Raw genomic sequence first — 19,279 nt, forward strand, 5'->3', positions numbered from 1 at the left:
TAACTAAATAAAAGACATCAAATAATTTATAAAAAACAATGGTTTTATTTCTGTTTAAGCAAATTTTCTAAACAACTAACAACAATTTTCATATTGGCTTTTTGCTCTGATAATTTAGCCACTTCGCCCACTATAGCAAACAAAGCTTTCGTTTTACCACTTTGATATTGTTTAACTGCCTTAGATTGATTGGCCAAAGCTTGTTTACAATATTCCTCAATTGTTTTAATATCGGAAATTTGTTGGAGATTGTGGGTTGTTATAAGCTGAAATAAAAATTATTTATTGTTCTATAGTTTTTTTTTTTTTAATATCAAATAACTTTACCTTATCAATTTCTGTTGCAGAATCTGTGACTAATTCAATTAATTTTCTGGCAGCTTGTAAATTAATTTCTTCTGCATGTAAAGCTTTTAATATATCCTTTAAATGGTTGTAATTCACATGGCTAAACGGAATAAAATATATTTGTTAAAATGTTATTTTTAATATTTTATTTATAGCAATGCATTACATACCATTTATCCAAATCTAAGTTGGATTTATTACAATAAGTTAAAAAGTCGTTAATAAGGAAGTTTGTTACAAGTTTTTTTGGTATGGCGGGCAAGTTTTTAATTATATTCATAAAATGTTCCAATAATGTGGGTTCATTCTGTAACGATTTACATAAGTATATATAAGAATGTTTAGAAAATAATATAAAGATGTAGAATTCATAGAGGGCACTATCTATCTATCTATCTATCTATCTATCTATCTATCTATCTATCTATCTATCTATCTATCTATCTATCTATCTATCTATCTATCTATCTATCTATCTATCTATCTATCGATCTATCAATTTATCAATTTATCAATTTATCAATTTATCTATCTATCTATCTATCTATCTATCTATCTATCTATCTATCTATCTATCTATCTATCTATCTATCTACCTACCTATCTATCTATCTATCTATCTATCTATCTATCTATCTATCTATCTATCTATCTATCTATCTATCTATCTATCTATCTATCTATCTATCTATCTATCCATCAGAAAAGCCCGAAAACTTATGATCAATTACAAATTATATCACCTTACCACTAATATAATTGCCACTTCCTGATTGAGTTTATATTCCTCCACCAAACGTTTTCTAGTATCTTCTGGTAACTCCGGTAACTCTTTTGCCACAGACGGCACTGAAACCAATGAAGAATCATCATTGCTGTTAGTCTTCTCATCAGACATATTCAAAATCAAGGGTGGCAAATTAGGCTCTGGCATAAAACGATAATCTTGTAAAACTTCTTTATCACGCATAGCTACTGTACAACGATTTTCAGCATCCCAAGAACGAGTCTCATTAGTAATAACACCTCCTTGGGCTACAACATCAAATTGACGTTCGATTTCATAGGTAATAGCTTGAGAAATACTACGTACAGAACCAATGTTTTTAACTTCAGTTCGAACACCAAACGGTTCACCTTCTTCATGTATTGAAATATTAGCATCTACGCGAAGAGCACCTTCTTCCATTTTGCATGAGCAGGTTTGTAAACGTTTCAAAGTCAATATCAATTCTTTAACTAAAGAAGCAGCCTCTTCGCCAGTTTCTAGATCTGGAGCAAAGACCAATTCCATAAGTGGTAAACCTGCTCGATTTAAATCCACCAGACTTCTTTTAAGTTCATCATCATGCAGTGACTTGCCACTGTCCTGTTCCAACTGCAATTGTAACAGTTTTACAGTTTTGTGATAAATCTTTTTGCCTGGTTGTATGACAGGAAATGTCATTTGACCATTATTTGCCAAAGCTGCACGTTGTTGTGTTATTTGATAACCAGTCTACAAAAGTATATAATAAAATAATGCATATATGTACATAATCCAAATGCAATTTAAAGTAATTTATAATAATAACCGGCAAATCTGCATAAAAATAATGTTTTCGATCGAACATTGAAACTTCATTTATTTTGCAACCCAAAGCCAAGGCTGTTTTAACTCCATACTCAACACATTTGCGATTTAGTACTGGTAATGTTCCCGGTATGGAAGCATCAAAATAGGAAACTGCTGAATTTAACGGCGATCCAAATGTAGTTCCACTGCCGGAAAACAATTTCGAATCGGTTGCTATCTGAGCATGTACTTCCAAACCTACAACACTTTTCCATTTGCTATAGCGAGTATTTTTAATAAGTTTTAAAAGTAGTTGGTATTTTATTTATTAACTACTTACCCTTTTAAAGCTTTTGATACTTTAATTTTTGTCGCATATGTTCTTATTAAACACTTTTTATTCAAAAATACGAATTTCTGAAACATTTTTTAGTTTGCGGCACAAAACCCCGATTTACGAAACCGTTGCAAAACAAAAACCAGCTGGTCAAAACCAATCTATGTATTTATATAAGAGTGACCTCAGTTGCCAAATATGAAGGAACTGGCAAAATATGAGGTTTAATAAGCTTTTCTGACAGTTTCTGTATCAATTTGCACGAACTGTTAATGATAGACCACTTGTTTGATATTCACTTTAATCAGCTGTTTATATGTTGGTATTACCGTATCTTCTGATGTTTTGCACTCATAACAAAATGTTAATCAAATTAAAGGTTTAAAAACTTAGTTAGATCATCAAATTAGTAGTTATATCAAAAATAAATGGAATAATCAGCTAAATCTTAGAAATTCTATGTTACTATATGTTTTTTAATAAACGAATTTTAAAATAATTGTTATCTACGAATGACGGAACATAATTTTTGAAAATATTTATTAAAATATTTAACGGCTAATAAGAGTGGCAACGCCAAACATGCATGTGTTGATTTGACACTTGATTATCTGACGTTACGTTATGAACTGTCAATGAAGAGAGCTGTGTTGACAATTTCAAATTTACTAATCAGGAAAACCAAAAATATGGTATTAAAAATGTTTTAATCGCTTAAAAAATACAGTATAAAACTCTAAAAATGCTCTAAAAATAACATTTCATGTTTTTAAGAACTTCTTTAATAAGATTCCATTTCGCGTTCAGTTAACAAATAAATAACAAAAAGCCACATTAAATTCCATATATAGTTCGACACAATTCTTTAAATTGTATTCAAAGCTGACAATAAGAGAAGAACCCAATAAATATCGTTACTAAATTTAATTGGTCTCATGAAATCAAAAGTTATCGGTTTTATGTCCGTCGAATAAATACCTATAACATTGAGTTTTATGAGTCAAATGTATTTTTTGCTGTTCTTAAGCTTTACAAGGATTTTTAATAGTGAATTAAAAAATATTTATTTTAATTAAAAAAATATATTTTTGGAAAAGAAAAAAATTTTTTTAAAATTTATAAAAAAAGCAAAAAAATATATAAAAACATATCTATGACGCATCACAAAAAACATGCATTAGCATATTTTGGTTTTTCTGTAAATAATAATTGCCAAATGAATTTAAAATAATTTCAAACGATATATTATTTTTTTAATTTGGAGTATTTAAAAGCCAATGAATGTACTGACCAATAAACATACATTGTTTATAAGGTAGTGTTGACTTAATTAATATACTCAGAATTTAGGAAGATCAAAATTAAAATATGGTAATTAAAGGTAAGAATTCGAGCATATTCGAGTATTTGCTTAATTTTTATAAGACCAACATATATTATTGCAATTTTCTTCAAAATATGATCCAACCTAGTTAAAGTCATTCCTACAATTGATAGTTTTTGTTAATAACAACTTTTCAATATTAATCGCTGGTGACTTCTCATTGTATATGTTCACATAGGTTGAAAATATGTAATCTGCCGATATACGTATGTATATAATTTTGCCTTTCATTATCAACGCAAATTTTATTTTTTTTATTAAAAATATTTCAAAAAATCGCTAGATTTGACAGTTGAATAATCACAAAATTATCACCACTGCTGTTGGGGCCTCCAACAGATATTTTCTTTCATTTCTGTTCTTTTTATACTTTATTCTATTGTTTTACTTGTGTCTTCTTTTTGCTCCTCCTCCACCAACTAACTACTACTTCTACTCTGGTAATATCGCTCGTTTTGGAGGAATGTAGAAGAAAAAAATCATAAATGATACGAGAAGGTGCACGATGAAATGTAAAATTTTTAAAAAAATCTAAAATTTTATATTGTTTCAATTTCTGAACGAAAGAAATTTGCAACAATTCTCGCACGCACCCAAGCAATCAACCAGAGAGCACTTAGTGACAACGACAGCAGCGAAAAAAAGGAAAGACCAAAAGAAGATCGATCAACCAACCACCCAAGGGAAGCAGAGGGAAATTATTTATTCGGAACAAAACACAACACCACAACAGAGCATTAGAAAGGAAGTAATCCAAGAAAGAAAGAAGAAACTCAACTGGAGGACACGAAGAATAAAACAATGAAACAAGAGAAGGTATGTGTGTGATTGGTTAGGTTTTCGCAGCAGTGTCAGCGGAGTTAACAAACGGCAGAAGAAATAAAATTGAAAATTGCAAAGGAAAATAAAGATGAAATTAATAATACCAATAATAAAAATGTACATATAAACAGACTATGAAAAGACTTCTGACTGAAAAATATGACTTGTACAATGTGGAACTTGAGACTTGCATAAATAGCATGCTATGTCGGACGTACATATTGAATTGTGTAAATACCTGGTTTTGTTTGATAATGAGTTCGGTCATATACGGTAGCTTGCCAGCTGTTTTTTGTATTGGTTAAAATGCAAATAAATAAATAAATAAATAAAAAAATGAAAAGGATGTTGAATGAACAACAAAAATATTGGCATTGACTCAGACGACTACAACAGATGGTTGACATAAACTAACAATACGAGACAAAAGTTTGCAAAGCCAAGAAAAGTACTTCAAAGGAGTTGATAAAAATGTTTGAATGGTGCATATTGCAGCACAAGAATAGAATATAGAATAAATGGATATGTTTGTGTAATAACATATTTTTTTGTCTTTGATTACCTTTCAATACAGACTAGAAGCAGAACAGAAGCAGAAAAAGACGAAGACGTAGCAGTAACTACTACTAAATTAGATACGACATCCTACTCCTCCTCTTTCTTTATCACCACTACAACGTCCCCCATTATTATTAAACCGACACATCGAACAGCAGCAAGCCGTTACCATAACAAACAACAATTGGAATTGGTGGTGCAACCGACAAAATTCTCTTACCACAACTACAAAAGTCCCCGAAAAACCCAACAATATAAACTTGCCATTCTGACGTAGATTCCACCATACTAAACTCTACCAATCTAATAATTCTTAAGAATAAAAATAGAAAAGGAAGAGTGCTCCCTAGAAGAAACCACAACACAAACCACAATATTTTCTCCTATTTACTACCAGCAAAAGAAATACTTTCACTCTTTAATTTTGTCCAGAGTATAAAACATACCCTAACCCTACCCATTAGAACATGGATTTAGAGAAAATTTTCAACGATTTGGAATCGAATCAAAATCATGAATGTGAGGAGGCCAAAAAGAAATTAGCTGATCAATTTACACTGAGTAAGTTTTTCATTCTTTGTTTATTCAATGTTATAAAAGTTCTAAGTATCATATATTTTATAGCCAAAGACCAATGGCTGGTTCACAATATGATGGAATATTATTTGAAGACTGGTTCTGTTCGCATCATTGAGGTTTTGGTTAAGGCACAGTCTCCGCACGATGGCTATCTATTTGATCGTTTAGCTGATTGGCTGAAAACGCCCTCACAACGCGTTCATTCGTTAAATTTATTTTGTTTTGTTGTCCGTCGTCATCCCACATGGCTGTTTAAAGTGGAAAAACATCGTTTGATTAAGGACATGTTGCATTGGTTGAAACACTTAGAGGTGTGTATGTAGAAAGTATAAATAATGGAATTTTATTAAATCTTTTCTTGTTAATGCAATTATTTGGGGATTTGACGAACACTATGATTTACACTAATAAAATTTTCCTATTAACTTTCAGATTGAAAAAGAAATTGTGCCACTGATGAGTGCTTTATTGGCAATAATAACACTTTTACCTATAATACCCAATTTGGTACCAAATTTCCTCAACGACTTATTCGCTGTCTTCGCTCATTTGGCGTCATGGAATAATCAGCATACGACACGTTTATCCGAAGATAAATTGGTACACCTGCAGCTGGGTTTGCAAATGTTATTTCACCGTTTATATGGTATGTTTCCATGTAATTTTGTGACATTCCTAACGGAATTCATACGAAAAGAAAAGGGTGCCATATTTCAGCACACGATTAAGCCCTTATTAGAAACTGTGCGTCTACATCCTATGTTAGTGACGGCGACGGTAGAGACTGAAATGAATTCGGAAAGATGGAAAGATATACAGCCGCACGACGTAGTTGTTGATTGTATGTGTTTGTCATTACCCATGAAATATCAAGATACCACGGATGTTGGTGGTGCAGGTATTTCGGCATCTAGATCTAGTGCTATACTAGCGGCCGCAGCAACGACTACAACAACAACGACCACATTTTATCAGTTTATCAGTAGAGAACCACAACAGCAGAGATTAGCAGGTGTTTCTGCTGGTTGTCTACAACATAGTGGTAGCGGTGGTGTTGGTGGCATTGGCAGCAACTCAGGCATATGGAGTCCTTATCATGAAATAATGAATACAAGTCATACCCCTCTAACACCCACACCGACACCATATATGATGCCTTTACCCACATCATCCGCAGCTTCAGCCCTTACTCAAGGTACTCTAGGGGTAAGTGGTTGTTCACCGCCTGAAGCGGCTGTAGAAGCTACACCAGAAACTACTCCCTTAAAAGATAATCGTGACCTGAAGAGGCCTTCACTGGGCGGAGCTTCTGGCATAGCAAATCCTTTAGCCGTGAGAGATATATTTGCCTCTAGTCAACCTTCATCACCGCATAGAGGAAAAGATACACTACACGGTCACCATTCACACAATTACCAGCAGCAGCAACATTTTAATTTTCCCGATATCCCATCATCAGTGGGCGGTACAAATAGCACTTATGTAGAACAGGAGTTAAATACCCGCTTGGTGACCAGAGCCAACACTAACTATGATCGCAAGATTCAGCAGATTTTACAAGATCGTCGCCAAACCCAAAGTCCATTTCAAACGATTGAAGCTCAGTCCGCAAAAATGGGCTTTCAAACGCCAAGTGATATGTGTCGTACACCTGATGTTGAAATAACCAGCAGCAGCAGCTATGCTACAATGGGAGTTTATGGTAGATATCCTCATTTTAATTCCATAACACCCTTATCAGCTTTAACAGCAACCCCCACACCGACACCAGGTTCCACACCTCTACCCCTACAAACGATGAGCACACCCATGGAAATACCCATAACCAAAGTATGCGATCAATGTAATGAAACTGATCAAACCATGTGCACCGAAGGTGGCCTACAAATGCCAACCAGTCGTTCAATGCAACTGTTGGCTAAAGGCATCAAGAGACGCAATCGCAATACCAGTTACTGTTACAACGAGAAAAGTTGTGAAAAAGTAGGTGTCAATGGCAACTCCTGTTCGGTGGAATCAACGTACTCCAGCCAACACAAAGTTAGACGTACAAAATCTTTGTCCTCCCTCTATTTAGTCTCTTCAAAGATTTCACAGACATCTGCTGATAATTCTGACACCAACGAAGAGGATTCAGCCGCCACCAATGAGAGACCATTACAAAAATGCCCCAAAATGTTGGCCATAGCATCGGTTTTGAAGAACTCCAGCCACCATCAAGTGAAGACATTAATGGAGGACAAATCGGTGCAGACTTTGGAAGCAGTGCCTGTACAGAATCATGAAAATTCACTACTACAAATGCTAATAGAAAGCAAAGAATGCCGAGCGGCTTATGAGGAGAATCGTCAAACGCCGAATGAGATTTTAGAACAATTCATAGCAAGAGGTCTGCGTAACAATGGTATGGAAAGATTCGATCAGGAACAATTTCAATTGATATGTTTGCAACTGCAATACGAACGCTACCGACGCGAAATACATGCAGAACGTAATCGTCGTCTAATGGGTCGATCTCGCGATAAAAGAAGTCTCGAAATGGAACGTGATCGTTTAAAGGAACAACTAAAAGATTTCGAAATGAAAAACAAAGAGTTGAGTTTGCAATTAGACAAGACCAAGAAAGCAACTAATGAACGAGAATGTGAATATCAAGAGGAACTTGAAGCCTTAAAAGAAAAATATCAAAATGAATTGGAACAGAACCGCTGTTTGCGTCAGGCCAATGAAAATTTAGAAACAAAACTAAAAGAAGAGTTAAGCCAACGCAAGGATATCAACTATGAGTTGGAGGCATTGCGTGGACAAGTCTTTAGTTTGACAACAGAACTACAACATGCCCAACAACAGGCCGACATGGGTTTACAGTGTCGCCAAGAATTGGGTCGTTTAGAAGCGGATTTTATAGTAATGGGAGAAGTGCAGATTAAATGCCGCGATAAACTGGCCGAAATGGATAACTATCGGGCCAGAGATGAAGAGTTGCATGTGTTGCAGGAAGCATATAATATAGAGTTGAAAGGTAGTAGTAAAAGAAGATTTAAACAAACATTATAAGTGAATTAAATGAATTTTCTTTTGTAGATCTTAAACACAGTTTAGATGACAAATCATCACAGTTGGAAAGTGCCCGTCATAAAATACAGGAATTGCAGGCACAATTACAAAATAACGAAAAAGTGATAACCGAGCAGAAACGTCTATTTAAGGCTGTTAAAGATGAATACGAAGAGAAATTTAAGGTAGGTTATGAAAGGTTTATAATTTTCTTAGGTATTGTTTTGTACCATTTGGTTTCGAAAAACAAATTAAAACATAATCACTTGCACTTTTTTAAATTCAAGTCATTAAATAAAAAATATGAAGTGCAAAAATCTATAATAATGCAAATGGAGGAGAAATTTATGATGTCTCTACACAAACCAATGGCAGTGACACAAGGTAATGCCTGCTGTTCTCCAGATACAGATAAAACAGGTAAAACAACAAAATATATGTAACTTGTATTAATACTTATGCTAATAAACAAAAACTTACAGATGTAGCCTCATCCGTGGAACGTAACTCTCCGCTTTCAACGTCGTTGGCATCGAGTGAAAGTCTTTCGACCAGCTTAAGATCATCAGAATTAAGAAATTTGCAACAACTTGTGGAGAATCCTATAACGGAAATAGGGACAACATCAACGACAATAACGGGTGGCATTAATATAACCGATGGTCAACGCATAACACCACAAACTTTAGATTTGGCTTCTTCGGCAAATACAGCCACAAATGTGTTACATTTGATAAAGGAACAAAAAGAATTAAATTCTCCTGAAGCTGGTGGCACCACTTTGAAAACTGTTAAGAACGTTAGTAGCAGTCACATCAACTCTAATCCTAGCAATAGCGGTAAAACTACCACAACGCACATGCATACAACATTACAAGCATCTACTTCAAAATCCCTTAATCACACAACTACAGCAACAACAGATCAACTGACATCATCTTCCCAACAACGTCGTTGATGTTTTACAAATTAAATAAAATAATTTTCTTAATGGATATAACTAATAAAAATAAAATATATATTAAAAAAAAACTACAAAACAGCAATGCTGCCAAAAAAAAACCAATAATGACAACAACAACAAAATATACATAAAAAAGGACAACATAATAAGTTGCTGATAATTTTATTTTTCTTACAAAAGTTTTTGTAATAAAATAAGATAAATATAAAACAACTTATACAAAATAACGCCCAATCAAAATCCACACTTTGATTATATACATACGTCTATCCGAAAACAACTCTATTGTTTCCAGTTTTAATGCAAAATTTTATATATTTTTTTTAATTATTAAAATATCAATACGAAATTTAAGTAACTGGAGATAATAAATAATAAAATACAATACCACAATAACCACCACCCACAAGTTTAAAACAACCATCATATATAATACATAGTATATTTTATGCCAATAATTTTGTTTTACTTCTGATTGTTTTTGAGCTGGTACCTTTTTTTTTGTTTTGAATAATATTTCCTAAAATGTTTAATATGTACCTCCTTTTTAGTCTGTCTTTATATCGCTTTTTAGAATCAATAAACCAAATTGAAATTTGTTTAACAAAGTTATTTTTCCATAAATAAATTATAATAAAATAAATAATGAAAAAACTATTACATATTTTCACAAAATCTTAAGATTTTGTAATTACTTGCACACACATAAATTCAAACACACACACACATCCCTCTTTATTCTTATTCATATGAGTATATGTTTATAATTAATAAAAAAGAAAGATGAAAATATTACACTATGATTGATTGATTAAAAATTATTTAAAAAAGAAAAATACAAAACAAATAAAAAAGGCTATTAAAAAAAAGAAAAAAATCAAAATTATTTTTGTGTTTCCTGTCCTGTGCAATCGAAACAATAAACAGTACTAATTTCGGCCTTTCCCTTTAAGAAAGAATAAATTCAAACGAACTAGTTCTAAAGCAATACACAAACATGAAGGTTAAGAAGCGGATCCTGTTCTCAGAAGAAGTACACCTGAAAGAAAACCTACAACCAGATTGACTGATATCTATAACAAACATCTATCTATCGTTCCCACGACAATTGGATCTTCGCTCCCGAACGACCCGATTCACAATCGGCCAAAGATTGTCAACTCAGCAACAGCTGCATCAAGTGGAAGTTTTTTCCCCAGGGACGAACATTCAGTTACAGCCAACATGTTACAACGACTGTAACTAAATGATATCTATGAATCCATATTTGAAAAAGTTTGTAATGATGATGTCCCCAACTCGTTTTTAGAAATTGAAAGTTCTTGTAATCGCGATCGGTGGCTTAAAGCTGTCAAAAGTGAACATGATTCAATGGAGAAGAATAAAGTTTGAAAATTTGTGGAAAAAAACAAAGAATGAAAAACTCCTCAAATCTAAATAGATATTTGCTGTAAAGTCAGATTCTAATTTAAATCCTGTTTGTTTTAAAGCAACATTATTTGCAAAAGGTTTCCTGCAAAAATTCGGTGTTGATTATGATGAATCATATTCTCCGGTAGCAAAGTTAAGCACATTACGTAATGTGTTTAGCTATTGGTGTTAAAAGAAGCTACAGATTTTACCAATTAGATGTTAAAACAGCCTTTCTGCATGGTGAGCTTAAAGAAATTCCAGAAGGCATGAAAGCGAAATCAGGGATAGTCTTAAAGTTAATTAAATCTTTGTATGGATTGAAACAAAGTCCTCGCTGCTGGAACCAAAAGATTAATACAGTTTTGAAAGAACTTGATTTTATAAGGTCCCAACATGATTACTGTCTCTATACAAATTGTGTAAATGTTAAAGTAATGTTTCTTTTGCTTAACGTCGATAACGTACGTGTTAAGAAAAAATTATCCAATATATTCGAGATGTTTGATTGCGGAAAATTTAATTATTACCTTGTAATTAAAATTGATTACAACAATCAGAATAGCAAAATGTATATAGTAAAAACTCAAGTATTGAAAAAGTTTTATCTAAATTTGGAATAAGCGAATGCAACGTGAGTGATATCCCAATGGAAAAGGTCTTCAATTATCTCAAAATGAAACTTATAATAAACCTTACCTAGAACTCCTAGGAAGTCTAACGTATTTGATGTTATGTTTACGTCCAGATATTTGCTATGCAGTTGGATACATGGGTCGGTATCAAGAGAATTTTAGTGAAGAACATTGGTCAACTCTTAAGCGAATCCTAAGATACCTTAAAGGAACTATGTCAGTTAAGCTTTAATTTGACAAACATTAAAAAAAAGTGAAGATGTTCTGGTTGGTTATGTTGATGCCGACTGGGCTTCTAATACAGATGACCGAAAGTCAACAAGTGGCTACATTATTATGTGTAGGGTGTCCAGTGTCTTGGTGTAGTAAAAAGCAAACGATAGTTGCCACATCATTAAGCGATGCTGAGTATGTCGCTTAAAGCGTAACTACCTCGGAAGGCTTATGGTTGAAATATGTTTTAATGATATGAAGGTAACAACAGCAGAACAACAAATCGTACTTTTTGAAGAAACGGTCAAAACACATTGACAATAAGCACCATTACATATGTGATCATGTTTCAAAGGGTCATTTGAAGATATAACATATTTCTACGAAGTATCAAGTTGCTGATGTATTTACAAAAGGATGTAGAATATGAAAGCACAATCAAATTATTGTGTAAGCAAGGTGGTGTTCATTTTTTTCAATACTCTATAAAGATTATAAACAAAACTGGTTATTTTAAGGTTTTAAATTTGCTAGTTTATTTAAGAATCAAAGTTTTATATAATCGTATGTAATAATTTATAATTGAGATTATTATATTGTAAATAGTCAAATGTTTGTTTCATATTGTTTTTGTTGTTCATTCATCCTGCCAGGCAAGTTAATTATAAAGATATACAAACGTAATGATAATAATAATTCAACTTGAATTATAGATAATACTAGATTTATTTCATATAAGCAATAAAAAACATAACTTAACTTAAATGATGTCCAAATCAGAAAGAAAGGAGGCATCGCATATAATAATTACAATAAAGTGAGTAAATAATATTAACAAATACATGTAAATAATAAAACATATAAATACAGTTAGTTCATGATGGCTTTGCTGCTGGTCATGATGGAGATGATGAAGACAATATTTTGAATAATATTGATTCAACTATTTGGCTTGTTCGGAATCACTGGAGTTAACTGTTGGTGGTGTTGAGCGGCCATCAGACTGTACCTGATGTTGATTAACTAAACGTTGACGTTCCAAATACATGGATACTTTAATATTGCGTACTTGATGATTGTTAATCAATTTTAGGAGGGCAATAACGCCAATGCCAACATTAATGGCAAAAGCTCCCCAAGCACCAAACTATAAATATAGGCATTTAATTATTTTTGGTATTACATTTAAGCAAATATGTATTAAAGCCCTGCACAACACAACAGTAATGCGATATTTTGGTAAAAATATCGTGTTCGCCATTATAAGTACACGATTACTCTTAGTTGTTGTTCGCTTGTGCAGGCCTTTACCATGTAACAATTGGTTACTTACTTGAGCGGTACCCATTTCAATGTAAAAACCAGAAGTATCAATATTATCCGTATTTCCATGTATAATATTTTGTCCAGCTGTAATTTCACATGTAGGAAAACGTTCAGTCATGCCATCACACCAAACTATAAAGCCCAATGTAATCATTATAGAGGAAATAATGGACATGGCCAACATCCATATGCTTAAGACAACATCTATGAATAGTGCCAAAAATCCTTCTTCTTCCTTCATGCGGGCATAACGATAGATTTGTGCACAGGATATGATCAACATAAATATGCCCGTTACTAAAGGAAAATTACAAAATCCCGATGAAGACCACCTCGGATCAAACATACCATCTTCCTCACGCCATTTGCCCGTAGTAAACAACAAACAATGGCCACTGTGTCCAAACACACATAGACACAATCACACGAAATTAGTCATTTATTTTTACAATTGTTTAATAAAATTTCATTTTATTCTTACCAGAAATCGTGTAAATTTATACTTAAGGGCACAATGATACAAAATGATAATATTCCCACTATAACATGTCCGGTTATTTGACTTAACATTAAAACATTAGCCAAAGCCATTTTTTAAATTATTTTTTCTGATAAATTTTAATCAATTTTACTATTTATTCCAATTTTACGCAGTTGCACAAAAATATACTTTCCTTTATTTTTATATATTGCAAGTGAGAATCATAATAAAGAAAAGTGCAAGAGAAACACAAAAACAACCAACATCTGGGTGTAAAATGTCAAAATGAAAACAAAAATACAAAGTTGCATTTATTAATAAGGTTGCCAAACATCCAATATCTGTACATTTGGCTTAAGCGTTATTTTTGAAATCCAAATGGTTTTTATTTATTGTTACAAAAATAACAATATTTTCTGAGAGATGGCTCTATATAGGGCTAAAGGTATATATAGGCCTATCCTTATAAATTTTAGTAAAGACATTTACGTTTACATCGAAGTTATTTATGCAGAGGGGAAGTTTGTATAAGGACTAGGGCCAAAAAAGATGCTTAGGTTTTGAACAAAACTCTATATACCTATGTAAAAACAATTATGAAATATAGAAAAAGCGACGCAGGTGAAAAATGTTTAAATAATCACGGAAAAATCGCGCGATTTATATAATTCAAAAAAATATTTTTATATGAATATCATAATTAAACATGTAAAAAAAAGTAATTTAAAAAATATTGAAAACTAGGTTTTTAATTCTAATAATTAATTTTATCTCCTATTCCATTTTCCAGTTTATATATTCACGATGTGTTCATAATATTGTAAATTAAGGAGAAATTTTTCAATTTGCATAAAAATCCGAAATATAAATCACATTTTCGAGATTTTTAACATATATAATGCGGAAGATATTCTAGATCATATTATAAATCATTAAATATATGTAACTCTTAAAACATTTAAGAGATGCACCATGTTAAACTATTATGGAATTGGAGCCAATTAGACTTGCAATGTTATGCCGAAAAGATATTATAATAATTGAAGTAGTTTCAATCAATTAAAAAATTCCAAACACATATAATAAAACGCACTACATACTGAAGCAAATATGGCAACATTATAATACTAATTAAACAACTATGACGTCACAAAACAGCTGACCCCTCAATGTTTTGACATTAAACAGTTGTAAGCAAATGTTTACGCCTTTTGAAGAGAAAATTTGCAAGAAATATTAAAATTAATAAAAAACTTTAAATATATTTCATAATTAACAACTAATTTAAGAAAATGCTATCCCAATATATGGAAGAATTCGAACAGGTATAATTTAAATAAAAATTTCTTACCGAAACAATAATAATTACAGTTTACAAATAACATTCTTATAGGAGCCTTTTGAGGTCAGTGAATTTGTGGAAAGATTAACTTGGCGCACCAACAACGAATGTGTCAATAGCAAAAAAACCGCCTCGGAAAATATTCTAGCTGCAGAAATCAAAGATTTCAATCCCACAGCTTTACATGATACCTTCATACAAACCATACAAGATCTAAAAATTCTCCAAGAAAAACAACAGGCTAAATGTGAACGTCTGGAGGAATCGTTGAAAAAAGAACAAGAAGAACATGCTAAAAATATAGTAAAACTAAAGGAACGTCATCAATTGGCTTCAGACGTTTTTTGGCAATTGGATGAGAAAATCAATTCAGTGGCCGGTAAAATTATACATTTGGGAGAACAATTGGAAAATGTTAATACGCCACGAAGCCGTACAGTGGAGGCCCAGAAATTACTTAATTATATGTCGGAATTTTTAATTAGTGGCCCCCTGGTTAATGATATCTTCACAGATCCCTCAAGACTCTATGAAGCGGCGGATGTTATACAAAAACTATATGCTATAGCCCAAGATTTACCCTTGGAGAAATTTACCGAATCCAAAAGAAAAATCGAGAGAAAATATGATGAGGTGGAGAGGCGGTTAATAGAAGAGTTTGCTGCCGCACAAAAGAATGAAGATATAGAGAAAATGAAAAAATTGGCACAAATATTGTCGCAATTTAAAGGTTATGCCCAGTGTATAGATGCGTACATAGAGCAGAGTCAAATGACACCATATGGTGGTAAAGATATATTCATTGGCATTGTACCCATGTGTAAGCATCATTATGAGATTATTAAGAAAGTATTTGCCAATCCACAACAGGTTATGACAAAATTTATATTAAATATTTATCAATTGAAATTACATCAATATGCCATGACCAAATTGGATGACAAAAGGGATGAGGAGAAATATTTAAAGACCTTATATGAATTGTATTCACGGTGAGCTTTAGAGCAATCTAGAAAAGTTATTTATTGCTAATATATATATTTCTTTAGTACCCTCAAACTGTCTTCGGAATTACAACACTACATGTCGGCCATGGATGATGATTTGCTAAATAAACTAACCCAGCAAATTTTCCAAAAACATTTGGCTAATTATGCAGAAATTGAATCGAAATTCCTACAAACTAAATGCTCTAATGAATTGGAAAAATTCTATGCTAGTAAAAATCATCAAAAGAAACCAACCGAACGTTTCCAGGAACTTAAGCGTGATGTACAAGTACTTATACGCACCAAAGCCAATATAAATATAGCTCAAGTAGAAGATTATGGTGGCGAAACGTTTCTTTCTGAAGAATTGGCCATCAAAATGTTACAAGAAGCCAATGCTGCACTTAAACGTTGTCGTTTGCTATCGAGCGAAACGGAACTACCCGGAAACATTGTTAAATTGAATGATATTTTATTAAGATTTCTAATGCATGAGCATGCAAATTATGCTTTGGATTTGGGTTTGAATATTATACCCATTGCTGATACGGGAAGAACTTTTCCACAATTGTATTTCTTTGATGTGGTACAAAAAACCAATATCATAACACATCTTTTGGAAGATCAGTGTAATACTTCGGTGGTGCCTTGTGTAATGTATGTATGTGATAGTATGTAAAGAAATTTATTTTAATAAATGTTTGCTTGTTCTGTGTGTGTGTGTGTTTCAGCAATACACCCAAATATTCCGATTATTTGTTTAAGAAACGCATGATGATGGAACAAATTGAAAATAAACTTGATCAGGGTTTAGATCGTACCTTAAATGCGGTCATAGGATGGGTTAAATTTTATCTACAAAATGAGCAAAAGAAAACTGATTACAATAAACCAGATTCCGATTTTGATACTTTATCATCGGCAGTAAGTAAATATTATTATTTTTATCGATTAACTTTTAAAAATATTTATATATTTTATCTAGGCCTGTTTACATGTCTGTCAAAATATTCAGCCCGTTATACAACAGATCAAAAAATGTATCGATGGTGAAAATCAAAAATTTATTTTAAACGAATTTGGGGTACGTTTACATCGCGTTATTTATGATCATTTACAAACGATGCAATTCAATACGGCTGGTGCCATGTGCGCCATTTGTGATGTCAATGAGTATCGCAAATGTATACGTGAGTTGGACAGTACCTTGGTGACCCAACTCTTTGATATTTTACATGCTTTATGTAATTTACTACTGGTTAAACCAGAAAATCTATTAGAAGTTTGCACTGGTGAAACTTTGGTAGGTTTTACTAAATTTACAAATTTTTTTTTGGGGGTTTTAAGTTTAGAAATTGTTTGTTTTTGTTTCTTTCTTCTAGAATTATTTGGACAAATCGGTTGTACGTCAATTTATACAATTACGTGCCGACTTTCGTGATATAAAAAATACCAATAATTTGAAGGGTATTATCGAGTAAATGTATAAAATTGCAGTATTCCTAGAAACGGAAATTTAAACGTAAAAAAAGTCCAATTACTCATCGATGATAATATTTTATAATTTATTACTATATTTAATAATTTCTTAATATGTTTTACTACCTATTATTTAATAAAATATCTATAATCTTTAGAAATGAAAAACATTCCATTAAATGTTTTAACAATAAAAACAAATGTTTCCTTTAAATTTTTGGTATGCTATTGATAATTGAAATTATTGATAGCAATCATTCTTATTTCAAATAGTTTTTAAAGTAGTTTCCGGAGTATATATAGTGGAGAAGTTAAACAGTTGGGGATAGGCTACCGCCCAGTAGTACCTCATGTTTAACGAGGGTAATCTATACTGGTAGTGAGAAGCTTTAAGCTGGGGGAGGAGGAGAACATCGAGGTGGCAGGAGAAATATTGGTCTGTAGGGTGTTGACACTAAACTAGTTGTTGTTGTAACAGGTTGGCTGTAACTGGATGTTCTTTCCTGGGTAAAAAACTTCCGATTGATACAGCTCTTGCTTAGTTGACAATCTTTGGCCGTGCAAAGTGTTGTACATGGCAGAAACATGTACAAAAATTGACACCTGTGTGTAAGAAATACAAAGGGTCGGAGGTAAGTTGTCAAAACTCACTTCAATATCTTTACTGGCTTAGCCATCGTTGCAACTCTACCGGCTGGAAGATCATTGAAATGAAACCGCGGTATTGATGACGTCTATATGGATATCGTTCTTGGCTGCTGTATATGAATTCCGATCTAAGGGATCCTACACATGCCTTCGTATGCTCTCCTCGTATACACGAATGTCCTTCCTGACATACCTCGTTGGAGCATCCAACTGTGTGATATTAAAATTGGGATGACTCCTCCGGTGACATCCCAGAAGGAACTGCTTAGTCAGCATTACATTATGTCCCTTGACTGGGAGTACCTTCCTTTCCTCTTGCAGGTGGTGTCCGTAGGGCAATATTTTGGCAGCTTTGAATATTTCTCCACTGGGTATCACTCCGTGAGGGAGACCACACTGGAGCAGCATAATTGACCACTGACCGGCCAATTGTTTTATAGGTAGCCAACAAGGTTTCTTTGTCCATTCTCCAAGTGCTGCCTACTAGCGCTTTTAGGACCTTGTTTCTATTTCGCAATCTGTGCGTAATTGCAGTGGTATGAGCTTAGGAAGTAGACAGTCTGTCAAAGTTGATACCCAAAATATTTAGGTGATTCACAGTCGGTTGTCGGTTGTTGGTTTCCATCGACCTCCTTCATCCAGGTGGTAAAAAGTGTAGCTGATGACTTTGATGGTGATAGTTTAAGATTACGTCCACTGAAGTCCTTGTGTATTTCTCCGAGATAACCATTCACGAGAAATTATATCACCGTGTCGTTGGGTCCTGATATCGATATACTGTTTTGAATGATGCTTCTTTAGAACAGTTTTTTTGGCGAACGTTGTATCTGTTACAATTCTACAGGCGGGAATTGAATGTCGATAACTACGACATTGTTATTTCAATTACATCACGGACCAATAGTATGCGGAGCATCAATGGCCCGTTGGTGAAATGAAATATCAATTTACATAGACTTTAGTAATACCTCAGAAGGTGGGTCACACACTAGGTTTGTCTAACAGGTAATGAAAGGACTACGGATTGTATCTCTGATCATTTAGTTACGACACTAGACTTCGGTGTAACACCCCAAATAGAGTTTCCAAGTAGGGACACATGGATGGGATCTGAAGTTTTGTTTGAAGGGTGCGCAATCTTCACTGATGGTT

At 33.0% G+C, this 19,279-nt stretch overlaps 5 protein-coding genes across 6 annotated transcripts in view; 2 read left to right on the top strand and 3 right to left on the bottom strand.

The window, feature by feature from the left end:
• Positions 1 to 19,279, bottom strand: part of LOC111687143 — a 108,474-nt gene that overhangs the window by 32,411 nt on the left and 56,784 nt on the right. The gene's annotated exons all lie outside the window — the stretch shown is intronic.
• Positions 23 to 2,528, bottom strand: LOC111683391 (glutamyl-tRNA(Gln) amidotransferase subunit B, mitochondrial). Its single transcript, XM_023445475.2, has 6 exons — positions 2,244 to 2,528; positions 1,923 to 2,181; positions 1,097 to 1,846; positions 519 to 655; positions 328 to 448; positions 23 to 266 (listed from the first exon to the last, which is right to left on the bottom strand). The coding sequence occupies exons 1-6, from the start codon at positions 2,327 to 2,329 to the stop codon at positions 45 to 47; spliced, it is 1,575 nt and encodes a 524-aa protein (XP_023301243.2). The 5' UTR covers positions 2,330 to 2,528; the 3' UTR covers positions 23 to 44.
• LOC111683384 (hamartin) lies at positions 4,017 to 9,672 on the top strand. Its single transcript, XM_023445469.2, has 7 exons — positions 4,017 to 4,440; positions 5,021 to 5,565; positions 5,629 to 5,894; positions 6,016 to 8,605; positions 8,668 to 8,825; positions 8,928 to 9,060; positions 9,123 to 9,672. Exons 2-7 carry the CDS (start codon positions 5,472 to 5,474, stop codon positions 9,596 to 9,598), a joined length of 3,717 nt encoding a protein of 1,238 aa, XP_023301237.2. The 5' UTR covers positions 4,017 to 4,440; positions 5,021 to 5,471; the 3' UTR covers positions 9,599 to 9,672.
• Positions 12,559 to 13,891, bottom strand: LOC111683392 (transmembrane protein 179). Its single transcript, XM_023445476.2, has 3 exons — positions 13,670 to 13,891; positions 13,196 to 13,583; positions 12,559 to 13,009 (listed from the first exon to the last, which is right to left on the bottom strand). The coding sequence occupies exons 1-3, from the start codon at positions 13,777 to 13,779 to the stop codon at positions 12,806 to 12,808; spliced, it is 702 nt and encodes a 233-aa protein (XP_023301244.1). The 5' UTR covers positions 13,780 to 13,891; the 3' UTR covers positions 12,559 to 12,805.
• On the top strand, positions 14,838 to 17,671 carry LOC111683388 (exocyst complex component 5). The gene is made up of 6 exons (XM_023445471.2): positions 14,838 to 14,994; positions 15,063 to 16,003; positions 16,061 to 16,657; positions 16,732 to 16,924; positions 16,986 to 17,303; positions 17,383 to 17,671. The coding sequence occupies exons 1-6, from the start codon at positions 14,962 to 14,964 to the stop codon at positions 17,479 to 17,481; spliced, it is 2,181 nt and encodes a 726-aa protein (XP_023301239.2). The 5' UTR covers positions 14,838 to 14,961; the 3' UTR covers positions 17,482 to 17,671.

This window comes from Lucilia cuprina, chromosome 4, assembly GCF_022045245.1.
Source record: "Lucilia cuprina isolate Lc7/37 chromosome 4, ASM2204524v1, whole genome shotgun sequence".
In the NCBI taxonomy this organism is placed as follows: domain Eukaryota; kingdom Metazoa; phylum Arthropoda; class Insecta; order Diptera; family Calliphoridae; genus Lucilia; species Lucilia cuprina.